General features: G+C 43.0%; 1 protein-coding gene across 5 annotated transcripts in view; it reads left to right on the top strand.

The window, feature by feature from the left end:
• Positions 1-6346, top strand: part of LOC128982953 (coiled-coil domain-containing protein 97) — a 72042-nt gene extending 65696 nt beyond the window's left edge. For 4 of the 5 annotated variants that reach the window (XM_054402056.1, XM_054402053.1, XM_054402055.1 and 1 more), the window contains exon 6: positions 4220-6346. In XM_054402056.1, the coding sequence (XP_054258031.1) occupies positions 4220-4445 (226 nt within the window). In that variant the 3' untranslated portion in view covers positions 4446-6346. Of the gene's footprint in view, positions 1-3563; positions 3685-4219 lie in introns of those variants that run through there. The other variant, XM_054402057.1, reaches the window with a different exon arrangement.
• The last annotated feature ends 13139 nt before the right edge of the window (positions 6347-19485 follow it).

Raw genomic sequence — 19485 nt, 5'->3', positions numbered from 1 at the left:
GAGTCACTAAAGTGCTCGCTAACACATCGTCTTGCTTGTCGTCACCAACATAGATCTAGAACACCATACAGTAGCCAGATGATGACTCGCACACTTTGTAGATCTTTACCCCAAAACGGGCCCTTTTTTTGGGGTTGAACTGAATAATACCAAGGCGGGATCTCATTTTGAGTAAGGTTCCATCCAGAGCAATTTTCTTTTCTGGCTCATATGTCTGTAAAAACTTTGTTTCTAGGTATCGAATAACTGGTCGAATTTTCTTCAATTTATCATTCTTCAGGTTTTCTGTCGCTTCATCATAAAAATGGAGGAATCTAGAAATAGAATTGAAACGCTCCATTGACATTGTGTTGCTGAATATCGGAGTCTCAATTATTTTTCTATGTACATTTGAGTCGAGGGTTTCTTCAGTTGACCCATTAGCACATAAAGTGCAAAGTAGGCCTTCATCTCCCCTACATCAACATCACGCTACTTCTCATCAGTCTTCAATGATTTCCTGGTTTCGTCTAAAAGCTGTTTTCTGGCGTAGTCATTTGATTCTGTGCAGAGCATCTGCCAAAATTCCTCCCCAACCAACTGTCCAAAATAATCAAGCTCAGTAGGATTTACGCCAAGACCACGTTGAACCCTAACATTTAGTCCTGGTGTACCTTGAAAATCAATTTTTTTGGGCATATTGTCCTCATCTAACCACGGCCAATCGGAGTCCTGGAATTTAGGTTTCTTTTTCTTAGCAGGTTGATTTTTCTTAGCAAGTTGATTTTTCTTAGGCCTAGGCTGTTTAGGTTTTTTTCTTTGGTACTTACATTTTTTAGGGGGTTGAGTGTGATTACATTGCTCAGGTTGTATAGTAGGGTTATCATTGAGGCAATTGTCTCCTCCACCACCAACTATTGGGCCTAGGTCTACAATTTGTTCCTCGGTATCAATTTCCATAGGTCCACTAGAAATATTGAGGCCAGATACACCAGGCCTATCTGAATGCACAATATTATCCTGAATATCATTATCTAGGCCAAGGCCTAATTGAAAAGAAATACTTTCACAGTCACTTTCCTCCCCACTACCATTATGCACTACATTTTCGTCCAACTCTCTGAACCCCTCTTCATTGTCACTTACAAAGTCAGCATCTTCATAATCACTATCAAGTAACATTTGTTCAACTTCAGACGATCTAGTATCTTTTAACATTTTATAAAAAACAATCAAACACAGTATTCATTACTAACCAAACAAACACCAAATAATTCCAAACACATTCGTGAGGTTAGCCAAAACAAACATACAACTACGTCAGAACGATCGCATATGACAAAATGTAAACACACGTACAGGTTACCAACTTATAAAACAAAATACTCTACTATTCAAGTTTTTATAAATCAGTATATTTCAAGAAATATAATAAAGTAAATCAATGTATAATAGCCCATATCGTCATCCCAAAACACTGAAATGGACTGTGAACTCTGCTTCTAAATAAATAGTTTTAGTATATAAATATTTTCTAAATAATTGTCGTAATTGACAAAGAAATGCGTAAAACAAAGTTCCACTGCCATCTGTTGGCGAAATATGGAACTACGTCGACCCTGGAGTAGACTACAGTACGATTGTAATTCACTACGGAACAGTCTCGTATCTCTACGTCTGACCCGGATCGCGGCGCTACGAGACAGACTCGTATGTCTAGGCCAATGGGTTAACACATCAAAAAGCGATTTTTTTCAGAAGAGTGATTTTCCTAGGCTATCGCATAGACGATAAGGGTATTCACCAAACAGAGGAGCTTACTAAGGCTATTACTAATGCTCCACGTCCAGAAAATGTCACTCAATTGAGGTCGCTCCTAGGATTAGTGAATTTCTATGAAAAATTTCTTCCAAACCTTTGAACTCTGCTCCACTCTGGGACAAATCACGTGAAGAGGCCTTTTTAAAATGTAAAAATCTCCTTTTGAAAGATAACGTCCTAATGCTTTTCAACCCAGAGTTAGATATTGTAGTGACTACAGACAGTTCCAGCTACGGGGTTGGATGTGTACTAGCCTATTCCCTACCTGATGGCACAGAAAAAGACCAACCGCCTTCTCATCAGGGAGTTTGTCAAAAAGCGAGGTGAAGTACAGCCAAATAGAGAAAAATGCATTAGCAATTGTGTACGTTGTAAAAAAGTTTCACAATTTTCTATATGGCAGGAGATTTGTCCTAGTGACCGACTATAGACCGCTCATATTTTTGTTTGGTTCTGCAAAAGGAATCCCAACACTTGCTGCCGTCAGGATTCAAAGGTGGGCGCTGACTCTTGCAGCGTATAACTACGAAATTAGATACCTTAAGGGCACGGATATATCCAACGCAGATGCGTTGTCTAGGCTTCCTTGTGAACTTCCCGAAGTAGAGGGCGAAATATCATTCTTCTCATCCACATCTGAACTTCCAATCACCTCCAAGGAGATAGCAACAGCTACTAAATTTGATCCGATACTTTCAAAGGTTCTGGATTTCACATCCAACGGTTGGCCTCAAATGTTTCAGATAACAACTTGAAACCGTATTTCTCTAAAAGTTCACAACTGTCAGTTGAGCAAGGATGTTTGTTGTGGGGATGTAGGGTTGTCATACCACCACCTCATCGGAAGGAAATTTTGATTTTGCTTCACCCAGAACATCCAGGCGAGTTGCGCATGAAGGCGCTAGCTAGAAGTTTTGTATTTTGGCCCGGAATGGACGCCGACATTGAAAGTGTGGTCAAAGACTATGGCATCTGTCAGAAGACATGTAATTTTCCCCTCCACTTGCCCCGTTACAACCTTGGGCTTGGCCAAAACACAGTTGGCAGTGACTTCACTTAGATTTCGCCTCTTTTGAGGGTTTTTAATAGTGGTGGATGGGTTTTCTAAGTGGCTAGACTTTTTCCATATGCCAACAACAACTTCACGACAGACGATTGAGAAACTAAGGAGCTGTTTTGCAACATTTGGCATACCGGCTACTGTAGTTACGGACAGGGGACCACAATTTACCTCACAGGAGTTTAAAGAATTCTTATACTCAAACGGAGTTCATCATGTCTTATCTCCCCCATACCACCCAGCTTCAAATGGTCTTGCTGAGAGGGCAGTGCAGACTGTAAAAAACACCTTCCTACGATAGATGTTGCTCGACACCAAACACAATCAAGCTCGTTCACTTCAACATCGGATTGATTCATTTTTATTAACTTATAGAAACACTCCACACTCAATGACAAACTTGACACCTTCAGAAATCATCTTCAAATTTAAACCCAGAACCCATCTAAATTTATTGAAACCTCATCCGGCTGAACAAATGTTATCAAAACAGGAAGGGATGGTGAGAAGTGCCAACATTCACAGAGGAAATCATCGAGCATTTTCTGTCAATGAAGAGTTTAAGTTAAAACCGTACGTAATGAAAAGGTAAAATCGCAACCGGGTATTGTAATCAAAATAAGTAGTCCAGTTACATACATTGTCAAGGTAGATGGCTTTACAAGATTTGTCCATGTTAACCATTTGCATGCTGATCTCTCAGTGGAAGACGAGGAGGATGATGTGCTGTTACAATTCCCAAGAGAACTTTACAAATCGCCCAAGGATAACCCTTCCAACATCGGCCAGCAAAATTCACCTGCAAAATCAAGCTCACCTCCCAAGACCTTGTGAGTAACAGTATAAGCGTAAATATATGTTTTAAATGTTATAAGACGTTTCTTTTATTTACTTTCCGTGTATTTATTTGTTGATTTGGTTATTTTCCACAGCGACGATATGATATGAATGTTTTAGTTTTGTATCATAGACGATGACTCATCGACCGCTGTAACGTCGATGTGAACGATTGGTTTTGAAATTATTACATCATGGGATACTAATGATGATATAAGTAACCTTATGAATATTTTGACCTCTGTCTCAAACGTCATTGTATACAGTCTAACCGGAAATGTCGGATATTTAACAGATAGTGTCAGATATCAAATTTGGGCTCAAAAACCGACCCGAAATTTCAGATATCCGCACACCTCTACTAGAAATAATTAACTATGTTTGCTCATATTTTTTAACAATGTAGGATTGAAGGACTGCAAATTAGCTTGAAAATATAGTTGAATTGCATACATTATCTCTCACATCTATATTTAGAATTGATTTAAGAGTAAATTAGTGAAATTGTTCTTTTTATCATAGCCAAGTTGACAACAACTCGGATTATGATGATTTGGAAGTGAGAGGGCAAGATGAAGAGGAGAAATACTTTGATGAGGAAAGTCCACAGGATGGCATGTCCACCGGGATGTCAGATGATGAAGACTTGCTAGAGCAGTACATGAGCAAGTTGAATCCCGAACCTACAACCCAACAGTTGACGGACAAAATGAGCTGTCTGAGTCATCAAGAGACTTACAGTACTTAAATTTACTATACAATGTGCAATTCAACTCAAAAATAAGTGTTTGTTTGGACTCAAGCTATTGTAACAGATTTTAAAACAAAGTAATAAAAGAGGGCCGATTCTATAAAGGAATACCAAGAATACCTTCATTTAGCATGTAAAATTAACTGCCAAGCGACAATTAATTTAGTTGCAAACTAATCAGGTGCCAAAACAATTTTGAAATTCTGGTAACTCATTTTGATATGAGTTTTTATGGATGTTTTACAGAAACAATGGTTTGAAACAATTTCAAATAGATCAAACATACATAAAACAATTTTAAAATTGTTGCGAGCTTGTATAAAAACAATTTTGATAACAGTTTTTGAAGTCGAAGCTGTATAAATTGTTTTGAAACAATTTCACAGTTTTGATATGAGTTTTGAAGTAGTATTTAATTTAAGTAACACTTATATAAACAATTTTGATATAGTTACTAACAAACTGATTTAAAAACAATTTTAAAATTGTTCAAAACTTATTTTGAAAATGTTGCAAACTCTTTTAAAATTTGTATATAAAATTTTTTGTCGTTTCAACAATATTTATGCTGACCAGGTTTGGAGGTGAATAAACTGTTTAATATTATTTTATCAGGCATCAGTTTTATGGTAGAGTCCTCCCTTTAGGCCAAGATCATCTTACTGTACATATTTAAAAATGCAGAGTTTTTTTAAACATTTTATTTGAAGATTCTGAATCAACCACTGACTTAATCCTAGAGTGCTGAAGTGGCAACCGACAACATTTGTTAATATTGACTAAGGTAACATTTTTACCGGTTGCATTTTTTGCACAAGTATAGTTGGTGACATGACATAACTCTTATACCAATGGAGGGATGAGATTCTGTTTCATTTTGTCATAAGAATGAGCCTTATAACATAAGTATATCAATCTAACCATGAGTTACATTTGAATGAAAATAACAGGCTAACTGCTGACCGCCATGTTTTGTTGTAAAATCTTAAAAGATTAGTAATTTAAAAAAAAAATCATAGCAGACGTAATTTTTGTTTATCGCAAAGACAAGACTTGGTACCACTGCAACAAGGAGGAAGTAGACTTTCATTCTGTATAAAATGTAATGTCATAATACATTCCTACAGCTGATAAAAATTTTTTTGTAAATAGCCAACTTTTACCTAAGAATAGTGTGGCGAATCGACAAAAATTGTCTATCTCTGAAATGCATAATATAAAATTGTGAAAAGTACAAAAACGTGACGAAAAAACGTAGAATTAAATGTTGTCAGGTTGGTCACTGAGGTTGTTAAGATTTTTCAAAGCTGGAAGAAAAGAACACTATTGTTATCGTCTAACCTCAAATGGCGGTGTCATCGAGAGTTTTTGTCCGATAACAAGACAAAGTGTGAGTTAAATCTGTAATTTTACAGTGTAATGTGCATTTTAGTGTAGTGTTGTGTATTAGGTGTAATATTTATGCATTATTTTGCACAAATATTTACACACTTGATCCAAAATAGGATATAAAGTCACTGAAGTTTTGTGTTATTTTGTGGCCTATAACAGCTGATCAGTGGTTTTGTTTACATTTTTGCTCATGTGAAAACAACGTATTCTATTATTTGTCTTATTTAGAATTAGCACCAGGGGACCCAGAATTGCTCGTGGTGTTTTATTTGAGGCCTACATAATATGTACAATTTCCATGATATTATAAAATACAGTCACAAATAAAACAAATTACAGTAGAACCCTCATATCCAACCTGGGAATAATTGACTCCTCGGGATATCTGACCTAGTGTCCGACCATCTACTTGTTTCCTGTCTGGGGTGATAACAACGAGCACGATCGGGTTAGCCGAAAGGAGGCCGATCGTGGATGTTGCCTAAAGCTGCGTTTACAAAACAACAAGTTTCAAACTTTTATTGCAAACAGCAGTTGCAAACAGGACGTTTTCTCGAAGATCAAGAAGAGAAGGTTCGGGAGGAGCAACAAGAGGGCATCCAACAAGAAAGTGTCCTGGAGAAAGAAAATTAGTTTCTTCTGGACTACCTGACAAAGGACAGAGTGGTCTTGAATTGAGAACTGCTTCTACTTGGGTGAGCAAGGTTGACCACTCTTCATAAGTCAAAGCAGTTTCTCCAGCTATCTTCCTCAAATGTGTCTTGGCTGATTTCACTGCGGACTCCCACAGTCCACCAAAGTGTGGGGAGTAGGGAGGATTGAAATTCCATTTTACATCCAGTTTAGTAGTTTGCTGTAGAATTTCTTCTTGTGTAGTCTGATTGGAGTACCATATTCCCAACTCTCGAAGACGATTAGCTGCTCCTCTGAAGTTGGTTCCACAGTCGGAATACACTTGTTCAGGAAGACCTCTCCTCTTCTAGAAATAAAACGTCTGAAAGCAGCCATAAAGGCATCTGTTGAGAGTGCGGTTACCAGCTCTAAATGCAAAGCTTTAGTAGCCATGCAGACAAGAACACAGATGTAAGTCTTGGCAGTGGTTGCTTTTCTTCTTAACGACTCTCTCATAGTCAAAGGTCCAGAAAAGTCAACACCAACATGTAAAAATGCTCGGCTTACATTCCCTCGTGGCGAAGGAAGATCAGCCATCATCGGAGAAAAGGTTTCAGCCTTTAGCTTGAAGCACCTTAGACATTTGAAGGTTCGCTGACGGACAATATTTCTCAGTGATGGTATCCAAAATCGTAATTGAATCAGAGCTTGAAGCAAGTTGGGTCCTGGGTGTAGGTAGATTTTATGGTAATAATCTACCAACAATAAGGTGAAATGACACTTTGGCAGAAGGATTGGTTGTCTTTGATCTTCTGGGATAGCTGCATTATTTAGCCTGCCGCCCACCCTGAGAATCCCCAATTTGTCAATGAAAGGGGTAAGTTTATGAAACTTATTGAGGACAGCAGTTGCACATCTTCTGTCGCCATCAATAGAGAAAAAGTGTGATTGAATTTTCTTGATGCAGGATAGTAAGGAATCTTGAATTTCCTTAGGCTGAAGGGGTCCTTTAAGACGACTAGTACTGTGCAGTTTAGCTTGACAATTGTAGATAAATCTTCTGATCCAAGATACTACACGTAAAAGTTTCTAGTATGAAGAATAGTTTTCCATCATCTTGATAAGCTCTGGCTCAGTACTATTTGAGACAAGCACTTGTGGTTCAGCTTTCACTTCAGGTAGGGGCTGCTGCTGGAACTGTACTATAGACTCTGGCCATTTATCTTCAGGCATATTCATCCACTTAGGGCCATGCCACCATAGATCACAGTTAGTTAGTTTATCTGGTAAAAGTCCTCTAGAACCATGGTCACTAGGATTTTCCTCTGATTTAATGTGTCTCCAAGATGAAACAGGCATATGTTCCGAGATATGTGCAACTCTGTTTGCTACAAAAACTTTAAGCTTGTAAGTTGGTGTAATCAGCCATCCTAAGACAATTGAAGAATCAGTGAAGAAAATAGGCTTCTTAAACTGATTACTGAAAACACGATGAGTTTTAATAAAAATCCTACAAACACATCATTGAATAGGAGCTCAAATGAGCAAAATGAAGCGTCTGAAGTGGAGCAGAACCCCTTTGATCGAAGCTCCAAGCTTAAGAGGTCGCCACCACCGAAAAACGTAAGGACATCTCCGCCACCTGCACCTTTCAAGTGCTCTACGTTCCCCCCGTTAGGATCCCTTTCGGCAAGTGGAGCTGGAAACAGTCCAGAAAATGTTGGCGATGTAGATGTCGAACTTTGGCATTGCCGGGAACTGTTGTAGGGATGCCGAAGGAAACCTTCACAGCGACGTCGCGGTCGGAAAGCTCTGAGATTGTGCTTCTGCGTCAGGAATATCTTGACGCAGATAGTAACATTGAAACCCGGCTCCGTGTCATGGAAAAGACGATTAAGGCTATGCTGGACACCTTCCGGACCCAGAGAGCCGTAAACCAAGTGGTAAAAAATGGAATGGCAAAACTAGAGGATGACCTTGGCTTCGTCTTTGCCTGCCGTCTGGTAAGCAAGGCGACCATGGAAAAGATTGCCGAAAAGGTGGTGTCCCTGCCCGATGAAAGAGCGCTGCCTTCTAAGAAACGTCGGAGGCCTTCCACATTGGAGAGTCCTCCAAAAAGAGAAGAAGGCGTCCAGACCAAAAAGACCACGGTAAAGGCCAAGGCAACTCAGACGGACCTCTCGTCTGCTGTGCCCAGACCCTTTTCGGACGTAGCTGCATCTCGAGCGAGGCGCCAACTGGCACAGCAACCCACGACCCCTCTTCAGGGAAGTTCCCGAAAGGGGTCAGTGGTGGAGACACCTGGGGCTGTTTGGGAAAAACGCCTTTCCAAAAAGGAGAAGAGGCAATTGAGGCGGGCGGAGGTCGCCTCCATGAAAAATGAGGCAGTGAAGGCACAGCCAACTGGCGTGGCCCAAACTGGGCCCGGTTCGGTGCCTGCACCTAAAAGGTTGCGGCCAAAAAAGCCCAGGATGGAGGCAATCATTGTCAAACCCTCAGGGGGGAGATCTTTTGCCGAGGTCTTGGGTGCAATCAAGGCCAATGCTAAGCCAGAGCAGACCGATACGGTTGTACGGTCGATTAGACAAACCCGGGGCGGGGACGTTCTCCTTGAACTGGGTAGGTCGAAAGACAAAGCAGCCTTTACTGCCGAACTGAAGGCAGCTGTCGAAGGCCAGGGCACCGTCCGTTCTCTTGAGCCAAAGACATCAGTCGAGGTTCGAGACATTGATTGTGTGTCGACGGAGGCTGATGTTGTGGAAGCCCTGAAGAAAGCTATCCCCGAGCTTGGTGGGCAAACAGCTTTTCTGAAGGTGTGGCTCACAAAACCGAATAGGAGCCAGCAGCGGATGGCGGTCGCCGAAATGGCAGACGCACATGCCAATAAGGTGCTGGCACTCCAACATCTGAGAGTCGGCTGGGTCAACTGCAGGCTCAGACGGAGAGTGGAAGTAAAGAGGTGTATTAAATGCCTCTGTTTCGGCCATTCCTCCCGAAACTGCAAGGGACCCGACCGAAGCAAGAACTGCCTTCGGTGCGGGGAGGTCGGTCACATCCATAAGGACTGCCAAGTCAAGACCTGTTTTCTTTGCAAAGAAAATGGGCTCGCTGAAAAACACTTGAAGCATATAGCTGGGTCTGGACAGTGCAGTGCATTTAAATCTGCACTACAACAAGCGAAAGCCCTCCCACGAAGATAAGAATCCTTCAATGCAATCTTGAGCGATCCAGGACGGCTGACGCACTTCTATGTCAGCTTGCCCTAGAACACGATGTCGACGCGCTTTTAGTCAGCGAACAGTACCAGTACCGTGATAGGGACCCAGCTTTTTGGTTCCCTGATAGTCTTGGTACTGCTGCAATCTGGGCGCGTAATGCAGCTACAGTACAAGTACGGGGTCACGCGAAGGGCCGAGGTTTCGTTTGGGTTCGGTGCCGGGATGTCACTTACTTTAGTGTCTACCTCACTCCCAATGAGGCCATCCGTGACTTTCGTGAGAAGATAGACCGCCTGGAAGAGAGCGTGCGCAATACCACAGTACACGTCGTCGTGGGTGGGGATTTTAATGCTAGGGCTGTCGAGTGGGGAATGACCCTCACAAATTCCCGGGGCAAGTACATTCTGGACTTTGCTGCCAGAGCCGGACTCGTTGTCGTCAACGAGGGCAACACGCCAACTTTCCGGCGCCCTGGGATGCGGGGAACGATCCCAGACATTACCCTTGCATCTGAGTCTCTTTTGCCAAGGATCAGAGCCTGGAGAGTCCTGGAGGATTACACGGCCAGTGACCACCAGTACATAATTTTTGACGTCCTGGATGGTCATCAGAGACAAGTGGCAGCGTTTCGTCAAGTGCCCGTTCGATGGAACATAAAAAAACTGGACGTGGCAAAATTCAATGGAGCCATCCTACGAAGAACGCCGGTGGTTCATCCTGCAACTGGCGTGCCTCACGCAGAGGCGTTAGTTGCATCCACGATGAAACTGATTGTCTCGGCCTGCGATGAGTCTATGCCTCGCAGGAGATACCGGTGCAATAAGCGTCCTGTGTACTGGTGGACTGCCGAGATTGCGGAATTGCGTCGAGCGGCATGGAGGGCCAGAAGACTTGCTACCAGGGCTAGAGAACCCCTAGACAGACGGCGTAAGTCGGATGCTTATAGGGTGGCTAGGAGGTATCTTCGTCGAGCCATCAATCGGAGTAAACGCAGTTGCTGGGATAAATTAAGGGACGATGTTGATTCCAACCCGTGGGGCCTGGGTTACAAACTTGTAACCAAGAAACTTGGAACCCGCTCTCCACCTTCCGTCATGGACAGGGTCACTATGGAGAGGATAGTCGAGTCCCTTTTCCCGGCTCACGCGTTGCGCCCACTGCGGGATTTTGGAAGGGTGGACGACGTCCCACTTTTCAGCCCTGAAGAGCTGGTGGCGGCCGTCATATCCCTGAAGAACAACAAGGCTCCTGGTCCCGATGGGGTGCCCGGTGAAGTCCTCAAGAAGGTTTTGACTACCAACCCCTTGATCCTTTTGAGCATGTATAACGCCTGCCTGGTTGAAGGGGTTTTCCCCTTGTGCTGGAAGACAGCTAGGCTTGTGCTTGTTGGGAAGGGCAAGGGAGACCCAGATCTGCCATCCTCTTACAGACATCTGTGTATGTTGGATACGGCTGGCAAAGTCCTCGAGAAATTGATCCGTTCCCGGCTAAGTTCAGCCGTTGTCGCTGCGGGGGACCTCTCCCCTCGTCAGTATGGATTCAGGATGGGGCGATCAACGATTGATGCGATTGAGGAGGTGAAGCAAGCCGTGATGAGAGCTGAGGATTTTACCCACTACTCTCGCAGGGTTGTGCTGCTCGTAACGCTCGATGTGCGAAATGCATTTAATTCGGCGAGGTGGTGCGATATGCTGGATGCTCTGGAGAACACCTTCCACGTGCCGGCATACCTCATGCGCATCATAGAGGACTAGTGAACCCGTGCTGCTCATCGCGCCGCAAAACAACATATCAATTTAGAAAACAAATCCATCGTGTTATATATTGATTCTAAGTCGAAAATAAAATACAGTAATGAATGAAGCCTTAGATGGAAAGTAGAGAATCCATTCTCTATCCTATTTTATTTACAAAAGTACTTCCTTGAATAACTTACTAAGTTTTTAGTTGTGAAATCAATCACCTTCAGGAAAATTACCCTGGTCAGAATTTTCCGCGATGAATATGGGTACACCATCAAAATATGTAGCCCTACTTAAAGCAACATAAAGCCCATGACTGAAAACTGGTCTGGGTAAGAGCAGTGCTACTCTTTTAAGTGATTGCCCTTGTGCTTTATTGATTATCATTGCAAATGATAAAGCTAACAGAAATTGGCAGCTTTCCATTTTAAATGGTAAGTTTGTTTCCAACGGGCACATTTTTATCCTCGGAATCAAAATATGTCCCCTCTCACTTGTTCCAGTTAGGACTTTTACTTTCTATTAAATTGTTAACCATTTTGGCCACTTGGAGTCTTGTTCCATTAATGAGGCCCTTCTTGGTGTATTGATATTCCTCATCAATAAAACCATTGCCCCGTTTTTTTAAATCAATCTGTGTCTTGGCAATCCACCGACCTCCATATTGTTTAAAAACTCTGCTGGGCATTCTAGATGGGCGTTTAAATTATCTCCAAGCAAACTATAAATGATTTCGAACACCTTGGCAACACCTCAGCTGGCAATTTTTTCAAGACTTTGTTGTTAATCAAATCACAGTCACTGTTTTTGGAGCTATGGCTTTGTCTTTCATTTTGACAATTTTGTATACTTTCAACGACGTTTGGTTGGATGAAATCATCAGCGCATCCAACTCCAAGCATTTTTGCTGGCAAAATGGGGAATCCATCAGCTTCCTATCAGCTTTAGCCTATTTGAACTCTTTAATTTCCTGCTCGTGTACGTATTGCGTCATGAAGTTTCATATATAGCTCTGCTCGAAGTTTTGACTGTTCCCTATGAATGAAACTGAGACGTTCACCTTCAATTCTGGTAAAAATTTCAACTATATATTGAAGTTTAACCTTACCACCACAGCAGAATACTGAAGCCTAACAGATAGCCTGTGGGCCTCCGGTGTGTAGTTGTCGAGTCGATCCCTCCATAAGGGAAAAGCAAGGGATAGGCTATTGTATCAAGACCTGAACAATGTGCAGCCAAATCTTCTGGGGTCCCATTTTTAGGATAGGTACACAACAAATAATTTAAAAAAAATTGTATAGCAACAAATATGAATTAGTAGTATAGGATTTGTTTTGTTTTGATTTATAAATAAATTGTCTGGTAGATCAGCTGTTTCGTGTCAAATTAATGAATGTCAAAGATTTGTGATTTTAAATAGGTATTACAGTAGCCTACGGTTTTGTAAATCATGGTAACTTTTTCTCAACTAAATTTTACTATTCCCAGCTTTAAAATAAAGTAGTATGATCCATTATTAGTATACTTTAATATACATTGGTTACCAAACGTGATAACATTTAATATACATTAACAGTCATAATAAACACTAATTTTTTATGTAGTAGACTTTGACTATTTTCAACTAAAAACATATGTTTTTATAAATTAAAAATATCTCCCATGTTATCCTTATGGAGAAAAAACTGACTTTAAGGGCCTCTGACGCCCTTACCAACGACTTTATCAAAAATCTAATACCGTTGGGCACAACTACACGTTTTAACCTTTATTTTGAGACCTCTAACGTCAAAATTGGGCAAATAATAACGGAGGAGTTCGATTAACAAAAAACGGCTTAGCCTATTATATAGATAGATAGATTATCTCCGGTTTCGCCTCCTAACGTATGACACTGCGGAGGGCCCGCGGACGATGAGTGTCACTTCTGGTGCTGCCCAAGGTTCCATACTCGGCCCAGACCTCTGGAACGTCGCTTATGACAGCCTTCTGAGGTCTGAAATGCCTGAGGAAACAGTCTTGGTTGGGTACGCAGACGACGTTGCAGCTTTGATAGCTGCACGTAGCGTTGAGCTGGCTCAGCTAAAGCTAAACCGAGTTATGCGTACCATAAACGCATGGATGGCAGACCACGGTCTCTCGCTTGCTCTGAGCAAAACCGAGATCGTGATTTTGACAAAAAAACGGATTGACACCATCGTGCCGTTGAGGGTGGGAGCCGTCGAGGTTCAAACTGTTCGTTCTGCCAAGTATCTTGGGGTCATGGTAGACAGCAAGCTTAGCTGGCGGGATCAGATCTTCCGTACAGCGGACAAGGCCGCTAGGGTGGTTTCTTTCTTAGCCGGTTGATGGCCAATGTCGGAGGGCCTCGGTCCAGTCGTAGAAGGCTGTTAATGTCTTCGGTCCAGTCCGTACTCTTGTACGGTGCGGAGGTGTGGGCAGACGCACTAAATAAGGAGGCATACAGGATGCGGCTCGCCCGAGTGCAGCGTCAGGCAGCACTGAGGGTAGCATCTGCCTACCGAACAGTGTCCGAGCCCGCCGTCCTGGTGATTGCTGGAGTCATCCCCGTCAAACTTTTGGCGGCGGAGAGAAAGGCAATTTACCGGCGCCGTGGGGAGGACGAGGCACGAACAGAGGAACGCACCCGCACCTACCAGCTGTGGCAGGAGGGCTGGGAACAGGAGACACGGGGACTCTGGACCAGGCGACTGATACAGCAAGTCCAACCTTGGGTTGATCGGCGGTACGGAGAGGTGGACTTCTACCTCACCCAATTTCTGACGGGACACGGCTTTTTCCGGTCGTACCTGTTCAGGATGGGCAAAGCCGTGTCACCCGACTGCATATACTGCCCAGGCATTCTCGATGACGTGGAACATACATTTTTCCACTGCCAGCGCTGGGAAAGGCCCCGCCTGGAGGCTCAACAATTAATAGGACTGCTGTCGGTGGACACGGTCATACCGATTATGACGGAGGGTGAGGACAATTGGACCTGTGTGCCACATTATATCCAGGGTATTCTCCGCGCCAAGAAGATCGACCTTGACCGGGATGCGGTTGTAGGTAATTAAGAATCGGAATGCCAGAAACGGTGCGAGCCCTGAGGGCTTAGGTCACATGTTGGCCTGACTTGAAGTAATGTGACAAACAATTCCAGGTCTGTGTCCAACAGAGTAGAGGGGGTTTTTTAGTGAGTAGTCTTACAATTTTCAGGAGTCTCACACTACAGGCTGGCTACCTGTGTGCGTAAAAGCATTTTCCCTCCTCTCCCTAAAAAAAAAAAAAAAAAAAAAAACTGATTACTGGCAAATTGGCTGAGGGTTTCCATAACACAGTGGAACATTGTTGCAAGCAGGTAGGCTCCACACAACTCTAAGCGTGGGATAGACAGTGTCTTGATTGGGGCTAACTTAGTTTTGGCTGTTAGAAGGTTTGTCATTATTTTGTCACTAATAACTCTCAGATACAGTGCAGCACAATATCCTTTTTTGGAAGCATCAGCAAATTCTACTATTTGCAATTTGTATGGTTTGTCAGATGTTACAAATCTTGGAATACTAAGATGTTGCAGGTTCTCTAGCTGAGTAGTCAAGTCATTCCATAGAGTCTTCAAGTTAGATGGGATTTCCGAATCCCAGTCCAGCTTCAATTTCCATAGGCTTTGTATTTCTTTAATTATTCTCCCAAGTGGAGGTAATCTTCCGGAAATACGTTGATGTAGATCATCACTAACGCACTGAGAAATGACTATTTTTGCCTGAGTCGTGGATTTGTTAAATTTCTGAAGTTCTTCCTTTTCGGCTTTAGTCGGAGGCTCAGAGAGGGTAGGCTTTTCTCTCTTTCCCTCGACGATATCAACCGCGTCGAACAACTCTAGAACGTCCAACACTCGATCTTTCAACGTCGGCCAATCTTCTGCTCCTTTCAATGGTTTTATACCTTTCACGTATTCCATTTGTAGAGCTGGACGAACTCGATCGAAAGATATACCAAAGAAATAATACTCTTGAGACAGAAAAATACGTCAGTATAAATTGTTCTTACCATGTACGTAGTAGACTAGATTTCCCAACACTGTTATGTACATAAAACGATGCTGGCGACCATAACCTCTTGAATTATTCTCCCAAGTGGAGGTGTTTAGGGATAATCTAAGCAAAACTACGACGAAAAACGAATTTAAACTATAAAATAATCAAATGTATTTCTCATTAATGTTTTCATGACAAGGAACAATATTGTACAATAAAACAGACAGCTGATAGTAAAAACAACATTCACGTCATCTGTATGACTACTACAAATAAATAGAAAAAGGCAGGCATTTTCAACACTTTCCCTTATTTGCATAGTCATTCCGAGAGTCCAAGATTTTCTCGCAGAACTTGAAGTCTTGGTCGAGGTATAGGCTTCGTCAGTATATCTGCTAGTTGATATTCTGAACCGATGTGCTTTACAGTCAGCATACCTATATTTATCCTATCTCAAATGAACAGGTACTTCCGCTGAATATGTTTTGTACGAAAGTGAAACTCGGGGTTTTCACAGAGTTTTCTTGCTGATTCGTTGACAACTTTCAGGATAGGAACAGCAGACAATCCTATAAGTTCTTTGAACAAACGAGCAATCCAGATTGTTTCTTTTGAACCAAGATTAGCTGCAATGATTTCAGCTTCACAAGTTGAGTCCGCAACTAACTCCTGACGACGACTAAGCCAAGTTATAGCTGCACCCGCGTATTTAATAATAACTCCACTTGTTGAACGCATTGTAGTTGGACAACCAGCAAAGTCCGCGTCACTATAGCATTCCAGTAGACGTGTTTTAGGTTTGGATTGGTACACTAGCTTCTGGTCCACAGTGCCGGTCAAATAGCGTACAACACGCTTTGCTCTTGTGACATCATCTTGTGTAGGATTTTCTAAGTGACGTGATAGAACACTTACACTAAATGCAATGTCAAAACGAGTACCACGAGCAACATAATAGGACTCCAACTGCCGATCGGTATGGAAAATCGGAGGCTTTCCCTGGTGTTTGAGCAGTGAGCTTCTCTATGGGAGTAAGTACTGGCTTGCATCCTTCCATGCTAAATCGAGAAATGATCTTCTTGATATAGGCTGATTGGCAGACCAATATATCACCATCACTTTGAGAAATTTCGAGTCCGAGAAAGTATGACACTTCTTTAGCAACAATTTCAAATTGTGATCGAAGTTGCCCAATAAATAAGTCCATTTCAGTCTGACTAGTCGCTGCGACTAATCCGTCATCAACATAGAGTGCAACGATGATTTTTCCAGCAGGGATAGGACAAATATAGACGCAGGGATCTTCACGGCTCTGTCGAAATCCTAAGCCTTTCATGAAGTCGTCAAACCGTTTATTCCAGCATCGAGGTGCCTGTTTCAGGCCGTATAAGCTGCGTTTGAGACAACAAACACGATTTGCCCCATCTGAATATCCTTCAGACTGCTTCATAAAAATCTCTTCTTCAACGTCTCCGTACAAGAACGCAGTTAAGACGTCAAACTGCCGCAGAACCATCTTCTCAACAGCTGCGATGGACAATATTGATCGAACGACCTCCAGACGAGCAACCGGGCTGAAGGTTTCAGCATAATCAATACCAGGTCTTTGCGCACACCCTTTGATGACCAATCTCGCTCGATATTTGTCAACACTTCCATCAGGATTGCGCTTTATTCGGTAGACCCACTTGTTGTTGATGGTCTTCTTTCCCGGAGGGAGTTCGGTCAATTCCCATGCACCGTGTTTATGCATGGACGCCATTTCTTTGTCCATTGCTGTTTTCCATTCAGCACTATCTTCTGAACTGATGGCTTCAGTGTACGACTTAGGTTCATCGTCAACGAGAAGAACTTCGGCAAAGTTTGACGAGACGTAATCGTTTAGCCTAAGGGTTGCCTTCTTTCCCGAGTCGAGTGCCGAGTTGCAGGATCGTTGGATAACTCTCCATCTTCACTATCACTGCTACTTGACGGGTCTTCAGTCGGTATAGGCGCATTATTACCCTTCACTGGAGAACTAGGTTCGTCAATAGTCTCTTCAACTTTTTGCCAATCTTCTTCGACGTCATTGGTTTTCTCAATCTTGATGGGCCACTCAACTTTCTTGTCACAGTCTCCGACGATTTCGTGAAAAACCATATCACGAGAGAATACGATATCTCTTCTCTCTGGGACGTAGATTCGATATCGTTCATCGCCATCGTATCCAACCAGGTAACCAACCACAGCTTTCTTGTCCATTTTTCGCCTCCTCTGAACAGGAACATGGACGTAGCACTTTGAGCTGACCACTCGCAGATGTTTGATCCTCGGCTTTTGACCAAACCAGAGCTCAAAGGGTGATTTGTTGGCAACTGCTGACTTTCCCACACGGTTCAAAACGTAGCCAGCAGTGATGACAAGTTCCGCCCAGATCGCTGCAGGAAATGTTACATTTGGATTGGCGTGCTTGAAGGTCCGGGCCATTTCGACGATTGTTCTGTTCTCTCTCTCTACAGCACCATTTTGCTCGGGTGTATACGGCGCTGTCAGACGTTGGTTAACACCATATTCTCTAAGGATTTGACTAACTTCAGCGTTGTCAAACTCACCACCGTTGTCGCTGAGAAACTCTTTGACGTGATGACCAATTGTGCGTGCTTCAGCCAACACTTCACGCAACGCTTCCTTCACAGCAGATTTTTCCCTTGCGACAAAACAGTATCGGTACCTTGAAAAATGATCTTTTATGACGATCAAGTATCGGCGACCTCCGAAGGATGGGTCAAACGGGCCGCAAACATCACCGGATAACAACTCACCGGGGGCTGAGGGGCGTTCTCGTGTTCCAAATGGTAGACGGTGTGCCTTTCCGAACTGACACGGTTCGCAGATCTCGTAGTTGGCTGGCACTTTGATACCCATTTCGGATTCGAGCTTCGATCGGACGTAACGTTTATCCATGTGACCCCAGCGCTCATGATATAACTGCAGAATTCGATTGTCTTCTGCTGCATTAGCGCAAACCTCAGATGGTTGAACTGTGTGAAATGAGGCACGATACAAAGTTCCACCACAGTTTCGAGTACCTTTGAATACAGTTTTTTCGTTAATAGTGAACCGACACTCGGTATTAGTCGATTCAAACCTGCTATTAGGGTTTCGATCATGAGCTGCGAGAATGGACACTAAGTTCCGAGAAACGTCAGGAACATACCATACATCGTTGAGTGTGAACGTTTCCAGTTTTCCATTTTCATAGTTCGCTACTTCAACGACTCCACTGCCAAGAGCTTTTATAACTTCCTTTCCCGCCGCCTTTACTGTTGCGTTTGAGTTTGCAGGAAAAGGTTTGTACTCCGTGAACCAACTCAGATTTGATGTAATGTGCCGCGTAGCGCCATTGTCGATCCACCACTGGTCGTTCGTGGTCACGATATTCATGTCACTGCTGATGGAAATCAGCGCACTTCGGTTGTCGGTCACGTTAACTTGCGAGCCCTTCGTTCTCTTCTTATCAGTGTCACTCGTTTTTGAACTAGTGCTAATGCCGTTAGCTCGAGCTGGATACGCAGGCTTGCCGTCAGCTTTCCATTTAGAACACTGGCGAATCCAATGACCTTTCCCCGAACAGTATTTGCACAAAGTGTCACCTTTTGGTTTCCTATTCTTCTGACCACCGCTGTTTGTGGCACTAAGAATGTCACCAGCTTTTGACGTAGGAGCAACATTACGCTCATGAAGGATCAATGCAGATGAAACATCTTCAAGTTTCTTGCTCTCGTTTGCCTTCATAAGTAAGTAGCTAGACTTGAACGATTCAAAACGCTTCGGCAAAATGTGTAACACTTTTGACACAAACAGGAGCTCAAGAAAATCTTCGACGGTTTGGATGTTACGCGTTTTGAGGCCAGCTGCAAATTCGGGGTTTGATTCTTCAATCTTGAAAGTACGGTCGGGGCATCCTCGGTATCATCCCATTCCATACTGAAGAAATCCAAACACTGACGAAACAACTGATCTTCTGCCTTGTTATCGAACTGCTCGATCAAAATGT

The sequence above is a fragment of the Macrosteles quadrilineatus genome, unplaced genomic scaffold (assembly GCF_028750875.1).
Source record: "Macrosteles quadrilineatus isolate MER2022 unplaced genomic scaffold, UCM_ALF_1.0 Scaffold_1__1_contigs__length_201487025, whole genome shotgun sequence".
NCBI lineage: Eukaryota > Metazoa > Arthropoda > Insecta > Hemiptera > Cicadellidae > Macrosteles > Macrosteles quadrilineatus.
The sequence above is the reverse complement of the archived record's forward strand: the minus strand, read 5'-3'. Positions and strand labels throughout refer to the sequence as shown.